Source organism: Palaemon carinicauda, chromosome 29 (genome assembly GCF_036898095.1).
Source record: "Palaemon carinicauda isolate YSFRI2023 chromosome 29, ASM3689809v2, whole genome shotgun sequence".
Taxonomy (NCBI): domain Eukaryota; kingdom Metazoa; phylum Arthropoda; class Malacostraca; order Decapoda; family Palaemonidae; genus Palaemon; species Palaemon carinicauda.
In genome coordinates, this window is record NC_090753.1 from 27,827,089 (window position 1) to 27,833,511 (window position 6,423).

General features: G+C 43.2%; 1 protein-coding gene across 1 annotated transcript in view; it reads right to left on the reverse strand.

Annotated features, from left to right (window-relative positions):
- Window positions 1-3,281: 3,281 nt before the first annotated feature.
- LOC137622472 (streptococcal hemagglutinin-like) overlaps window positions 3,282-6,423 on the reverse strand; it is a 32,464-nt gene continuing 29,322 nt past the window's right edge. Inside the window, exons 2-3 of the mRNA XM_068353079.1 lie at window positions 6,148-6,423; window positions 3,282-5,818 (exon numbers count right to left, since the gene is read on the reverse strand). The exon at window positions 6,148-6,423 is cut by the window's right edge and continues 528 nt beyond it. Of these exons, the coding sequence (XP_068209180.1) occupies window positions 3,282-5,818; window positions 6,148-6,423 (2,813 nt within the window). The remainder of the gene's footprint in view (window positions 5,819-6,147) is intronic.

The following is a 6,423-nucleotide window of genomic DNA, read 5'->3' on the forward strand; positions in this document are numbered from 1 at the left end:
AAAACACAAAACTTTGGGAAGGATATGGAAAATATAACTTTTACAGTAAGAATATAAAATGGTCAGAAATAAATGAAGAACTGGATAAAGAATGGAAAAATGTATTTATAAGTGATAATATACAGGTAAATACGGATATACTGTACAAAATACTGGAGAAAATTGTTGAAAAATATGTACCGAAAAAAAACAATAAACAAAAGACGTGCATACCAAGAGACAGAAGGATCTTATTTCAGAAAATTAAAAAGTGGAAGAAAAATCTTGCAAAAGAAAAAAATGTGTGGAAAATGAGGGAAATAAAATGTAAGATAGAAAATGCAGAACAAAAGATTATACAGTCGAAAGAAAATGAGAAAAGGGACTTAGAAGAAAGGACACTTCAAAATATAAAAAGAAACCCCAAAGTACTTTACTCCTATGCAAAAAAGATGAATAAAAGGAGAATAGAAATAGGCCCTCTAAGAATTGAAGGACGGCTAACGAATGAAAAAAAGGAAATATGCAACATATTAGCAGAAAAATATAAGAGTGAGTTCACGCCAAGAATTGCGAATGAGAATAATGAAACAGAAATGAGAGAAGAAAATGTTGAATATCTAACGGATATAGATATTAATGAAGCAGATATTGTCACGGCTATAAACGAAATTAAAAATGGATCGGCAGCCGGACCAGATGGAGTTCCAGCGATTTTGTTAAAAAAAAACTGCAAACACTATCGCGAAGCCACTTGCAATACTGCTAAGACAGAGTATAGATATGAGCGAGATATATGTTAAACATAAATTAGCTTATATAACCCCTATCTTCAAAAGTGGATCAAGACTAGAGGCAAGCAATTATAGACCTGTTAGTCTAACATCACATATTATGAAAGTGTATGAGAGGGTAATAAAAAAGAAAATAATGAACCATTTGGTCAAAAATAATTTGTTTAATATGGGTCAACACGGTTTCGTACCTGGAAAAAGTACACAGACCCAACTGATAGCTCACTATGAAAACATATACAATAATATGATATATGAAAAAGACACAGATGTGATCTATCTAGATTTTGCAAAAGCCTTTGACAAGGTAGACCATAACATATTGGAGAAAAAAATGAGAAAGCATAATATTGTGGGAAAGATAGGAAAATGGGTAAAAGAATTCCTGCAAAACAGAAAACAGATAGTGGTTGCAAATGACGAGAAATCAGATGAAGCCCAGGTAATATCTGGTGTGCCCCAAGGTACGGTATTAGCTGCACTGCTATTTGTTATTATGATCTCAGACATAGACTGTGATGTTGAAAACTCCGTAGTGAGAAGTTTCGCCGATGACACAAGAATAAGTAGAGAAATTACTTGTGATGAAGATAGGAACTCACTACAAAGAGATCTAAACAAAATATATGAATGGGCGGAGATAAATAGGATGGTATTTAACTCCGATAAGTTTGAATCAATAAATTATGGAAACAGAGAAGGAATGGTGTATGCATACAAGGGACCTAATAATGAGACAATCACAAACAAGGAAGCAATTAAAGACCTTGGTGTAATTTTAAATAGGAATATGTTATGCAACGACCAAATAGCAACACTGTTGGCTAAATGTAAAGCAAAAATGGGAATGTTATTCAGACACTTTAAAACAAGAAAAGCTGAACACATGATTATGCTTTACAAAACTTATGTGCGTAGTACACTCGAGTACTGCAATGTGATATGGTACCCACACTACCAAAAGGATATTGCGCAAATAGAGAGTGTACAAAGGTCCTATACTGCTAGAATAGAAGAAGTTAAGGACCTTAATTACTGGGAAAGACTGCAATTTTTAAAACTATACAGTCTAGAAAGGAGAAGAGAACGCTACATGATAATACAAGCATGGAAGCAAATAGAAGGAATTGCTGAAAACATCATGGAGCTTAAAGTATCAGAAAGAGCAAGCCGAGGTAGATTAATAGTGCCAAAAAGCATTCCAGGTAAACTGAGAAAGGCGCACAGGACATTAATCCACAACGCACCAGCATCGATAATGCAGCGACTATTTAATGTGCTGCCAGCTCATCTAAGAAACATATCAGGAGTGAGCGTAGATGCGTTTAAAAATCAGCTCGATAAATACCTAAGATGCATCCCAGACCATCCAAGACTGGAAGATGCAAAATACACTGGAAGATGTATTAGCAACTCTCTGGTGGATATACGAGGTGCCTCACACTGAGGGACCTGGGGGAACCCAAACAAAAAATAAGGCAATAAGGTAAGGTAAGGCTCTCTCTCTCTCTCTCTCTCTCTCTCTCTCTCTCTCTCTCTCTCTCTCTCTCTCTCTCTCTCTCTCTCTCTCTCTCTTTTCGAGGAGGAATTCATGATGACACCGCTGTCTGAGGAATGTTTACTAATTTTCCAACTGTCCAGTCATCTGGACCCCAAACGGGGCAAACTGCTGACACATTATCGTTGTCTGAGCATATCAACTTGCTTTCTGGCACAATTTTCACTGCAGAGGAATGTACCTCATACATATTTCCTTTTGCAATACTTCTAACTGTTATTCTATCATGTTTGATATGGGTCACCCTGAATGGCCCGATAAAAGCAGATTCGAACTTGTGCTCATTACTTTGCAATATCTTAATATACACACGATCGCCAATTTGAATTCTTTGAGCTTCAAATCTTCGATTGAAACTACGAATATTCCTATTTTGGGCTATCTTTCAAAACTTAACGACCAGCTCGCAAGCTCTTTTGTTTACATTGGAGACGAAAGTTCGAAAATCATCGACATTTTATACAGCCCGTTTTTCCTTTTTTTTTCTGAAAACATTATAGCAAATTTGGATCTTTATCGTAAACTGAATAATAAGTAGTATATCTAATGCTCCCAATATAGCCAGTATTTAAAGCAAACTGTGCCGTTGAAAACATATCTGACCGGATATTACGATTATCTGCCATTAATTATTCAATCACAATGATTAAGCCTCGATTCTTAGACTCAACTGCTCCATTAGAACTAAATCTATATTCAAGAATTGGAGAATGCTAAATGCCATTCAACTCAGATATACGACTGATTACTTCATTCCCAAATCCAGTTCCGTGACCTGAAATAATTTATCGATGAGTACCAAATATCTCAATGGAGGAGGAAGAGGAAGAGATGGCGGAGGAACATGAGCGAAAGGAGATGGAGGTGGGGTAGGGGGAGGAGACGGAGGAGTGAGAGAACGAGAAGATGGACGAGGTGGATGAAGAAGAGATGTGAATGGAAGAGGAAAATTAAAAAGGTAACGAGAGGAGATAGAGAAGGTGGATGAAGAGGAGATGGAGGAGGAAGAAGAAAAGCATATGAGTAACAAGAGGAGATGGAGGATGGGGATGAAGATAAGATAGAAAAGGAAGAGAAGATGCAGAAAGAAGAGGATATGGAGGAGGTGGATGAAGATGAGATGAAGGAGGAAGATGAGATTGAGGAAGTGGATGAAGAGGAGATGGAGGAGGAACAGGAAGAGAAGATGAAAGAGGAAGAGGAGATGGAGGAGGAAGAAGAAAAGCATATGAGTAACAAGAGGATATGGAGGAGGTGGATGAAGATGAGATGAAGGAGGAAGATGAGATGGAGGAAGGTGATGAAGAGGAGAAGGAGGAGGAACAGGAAGAGAAGATGAAAGAGGAAGGGGAGATGGAGGAGGCAGATGAAGGGGAAATGGAGGAGGAAGAGGAGATGGAGGAAGGCAAGAAGGAGGAAAGGAAGGTGTGGTAGGAAGAGGAGATGGAGGAGGAAGAAGAATAGTAGATGGAAGAGGAAGAGGAAGATGACATGGAGGAAGAGGAGAGGAGACGGGGGTATGGTAGGAAAAGGAGAAGGAGGAGGAAGAGGAAGAGGAGATGGAAGAGGAAGAAGAAGAGGAGCTTGAGGAAGACGAGCGAGAGGAGCTGGAGGTGGGGTAGGAAAAGGTGATGGAGGAGAAAGAGGAAGAGTATATAGAGGAAGAGGAGGAAGAGGAGATGGAGGAGGAAGAAGAAGAGGAGGTGGGGGATGAGAGGAGGAGATAGAGGTGTGGTAGAAGAGGAGATGAAGGAGGAAGAGGAAGAGTAGATGGAGGAGGAAGAGGAAGAGGAGCTGGAGGAAGTAGAGCGAGAGGAGATGGAGGTAGGGTTATGATGAGGAGAAGGAGGAGGAAGAGGAAGAAAAGAGGGAGAAGAAGAGGAGGTGGAGGAGGAAGAGGAAGAGGAGTTGGAGAAAGACGAGCAAGAGGAGATGTAGGTGGGATATAATGAGGAGATGGAGGAGGAAGAGGAAAAAAAGATGAAGGAAGAAGAGGAATAGGAAATGGAGGAGGAAGAGAAAGAAGAGTTGGAGGAACACGAGTGAGAGGAAATGGAGGTGGGGTAGGAGGAGGAGATGGAGGAGGAAGAGGAAGAGTGAATGGAGGAAGAAGAGGAAGAGAAGATGGAGGAGGAAGAGGAAGAGGAAATGGAGGAAGAAGAAGATGAGGAGTTGGAGGAAGACGAGCCAGAGAAGGAGGTGGTGTAGGAAGAGGCGATGGAGGAGGAAGAGGAAGAAGAAGAGGAGAAGGAGGAGGAAAAGGAAGAGGAGCTGTACGAAGATGAGAGAGAGGAGATGGAGGTGGGGTAGGAAGAAGCGATGGAGGAGGAAGAGGAATAGGAAGAGGGAGATGAGAAGGAGGAGGAAGAGGAAGAGGAGCTGTACGAAGACGAGCGAGAGGAGATGGAGTTACGGTAGGAAGAGAAGAAGGAGGAGGAAGTAGAAGAGAAGCTGGAGGAAGACAAGCTAGAGGTGATGGAGATGTGGTAGGAAGAGGCTATGGAGGAGGGAGAGGAAGAGGAAGAGGAGATGAACGAAGACACGCGAGAGGAGATGGATGTGCGGTAGGAAGAAGAGAAGGAGGAGGAAGAGGAATAGGAAGAGGGAGATGAGAAGGAGGAGGAAGAGGAAGAGGAGCTGTACGAAGACGAGCGAGAGGAGATGGAGTTACGGTAGGAAGAGAAGAAGGAGGAGGAAGTAGAAGAGAAGCTGGAGGAAGACAAGCTAGAGGTGATGGAGATGTGGTAGGAAGAGGCTATGGAGGAGGGAGAGGAAGAGGAAGAGGAGATGAACGAAGACACGCGAGAGGAGATGGATGTGTGGTAGGAAGAAGAGAAGGAGGAGGAAGAGGAATAGGAAGAGGGAGATGAGAAGGAGGAGGAAGAGGAAGAGGAGCTGTACGAAGACGAGCGAGAGGAGATGGAGTTACGGTAGGAAGAGAAGAAGGAGGAGGAAGTAGAAGAGAAGCTGGAGGAAGACAAGCTAGAGGTGATGGAGATGTGGTAGGAAGAGGCTATGGAGGAGGGAGAGGAAGAGGAAGAGGAGATGAATGAAGACACGCGAGAGGAGATGGAGGTAGGGTAGGAAGAAGAGAAGGAGGAGGAAGAGGAAGAGAAGATGGAGGAAGACGAGCTAGAGGTGATGGATGTGTGGTAAGAAGAGGAGATGGAGGAGGAAGAGGAAGAGGAGATGGAGGAAGACGAGCTAGAGGTGATGGATGTGTGGTAAGAAGAGGAGATGGAGGAGGAAGAGGAAGAGGAGATGGAGGAAGACGAGCTAGAGGAGATGGATGTGCGGTAGGAAGAAGAGAAGGAGGAGGAAGAGGAATAGGAAGAGGGAGATGAGAAGGAGGAGGAAGAGGAAGAGGAGCTGTACGAAGACGAGCGAGAGGAGATGGAGTTACGGTAGGAAGAGAAGAAGGAGGAGGAAGTAGAAGAGAAGCTGGAGGAAGACAAGCTAGAGGTGATGGGGATGTGGTAGGAAGAGGCTATGGAGGAGGGAGAGGAAGAGGAAGAGGAGATGAATGAAGACACGCGAGAGGAGATGGATGTGCGGTAGGAAGAAGAGAAGGAGGAGGAAGAGGAAGAGAAGATGGAGGAAGACGAGCTAGAGGAAATGCGGGTGTGGTGGGAAGAGGAGGTGGAGGAGGAGGAGGAAGAGAGGATGGTGGAGGAAGAGGAGGAAAAGATGGAGGAAGAAGAGGAAGAGGAAATGGAGGAGGAACAGAAAAAGGAGATGGAGGAAGAGGAAGAAAAGATGGAGGAAGAAGAGGAAGAGGATATGGAGGAGGAAGAGGAAAAGGAGTTGGAGGAAGACGAGCAAGAGGATATGGAGGTACGGTAGGATGAGGAGATGGAGAAAGAAGAGGAAGAGGAGAGGGAGGAGGAAGAGGAAGAGAGTATGGAGGAGTAAGAGGAAGAGAAGATGGAAGAGGAAGAGGAGATGGAGGAGAAAGGAGAAGAGAAGATGAAGGAGGGAGAGATAGAGGAGATGGAGTAAGAAGAGGGAGAGGATATGGGCAGGAAGAGGTAGAAGAGATGGAGGAGTAGGTGGAAGAGGAGATGGAGGAGGAACAGGAAAAGAAGATGGAGG